This window comes from Aptenodytes forsteri, unplaced genomic scaffold (genome assembly GCF_000699145.1).
Source record: "Aptenodytes forsteri isolate BGI_AS27 unplaced genomic scaffold, ASM69914v1 Scaffold329, whole genome shotgun sequence".
NCBI lineage: Eukaryota > Metazoa > Chordata > Aves > Sphenisciformes > Spheniscidae > Aptenodytes > Aptenodytes forsteri.
In genome coordinates, this window is record NW_008796200.1 from 350,810 (window position 1) to 351,710 (window position 901).

The window sequence follows — 901 nt, forward strand, 5'->3', positions numbered from 1 at the left end:
ATATGTATTCCAGTAAACAGCCTTCTTGGGGGGGGTGATGGTCGTTGTGGTACGTTAACGCTGAAACCTGCTGATAACAGCTGCAGGAGACAGCTTTTCAAGGGGTCAGGGGTGTTAAATCCGGAGCCTAATGATAACAGCCCCCAAGAAACATCCTAGGGAGGGGGACATTTACCCTGGAGCATATTGATAGTTCTTGGGGGGGGTGATGGTCGTTGTGGTACGTTAACGCTGAAACCTGCTGATAACAGCTGCAGGAGACAGCTTTTCAAGGGGTCAGGGGTGTTAAATCCGGAGCCTAATGATAACAGCCCCCAAGAAACATCCTAGGGAGGGGGACATTTACCCTGGAGCATATTGATAGCAACCCCAGGAACCATCCCTTGTGCAGAACATTCATAGAGTAAGGGCGATAATTCTGACTACTACTGAGAGCTTTTAAAAGGCTACGTCATAGGGGTTTTTTCTCATGTGTTTATGGTAAAAGGATAACTTTGGAACCTACTGATGATTTTTAGTGAGTTTTTTATTACTATAACCACTGTTTACTTTGGAATATGCTGATGCTATTAAGTATTTTTTTTTTCTCCTTTGTTTTTTTAATAATTACTGTTTACTCTGAAGCCTACTGATGACTTTTATTGCTTATTCCCTGTTTTCTTGCTGTGCCACTGTTAACCCCGGAACCTCCCACCATCCCCAAGTAACCCCCTCATTTCCCCCACCCCCCCCAGGGATGACACCTTGGACCCCAAGGAGCTCACCGAGTGCGTGGAGATGCTGTGGCAGCTGGAAGAGCCACCCGAGGAGCTGTGCGAGGAGTTCCTGAGCCACGCTGGCGCCCGCCTTGAGGCTGAGCTGGCAGCGCTGGAGGCCGAGCTGCCCCCGGCCGACCCCTCCA

At 49.2% G+C, this 901-nt stretch overlaps 1 protein-coding gene across 1 annotated transcript in view; it reads left to right on the top strand.

The window, feature by feature from the left end:
- The window catches only part of VPS51 (VPS51, GARP complex subunit), a 17,455-nt gene that overhangs the window by 12,568 nt on the left and 3,986 nt on the right, over window positions 1-901 (top strand). Inside the window, exon 3 of the mRNA XM_019474351.1 lies at window positions 723-897. Coding sequence (XP_019329896.1) covers window positions 723-897 — 175 coding nt within the window. The remainder of the gene's footprint in view (window positions 1-722; window positions 898-901) is intronic.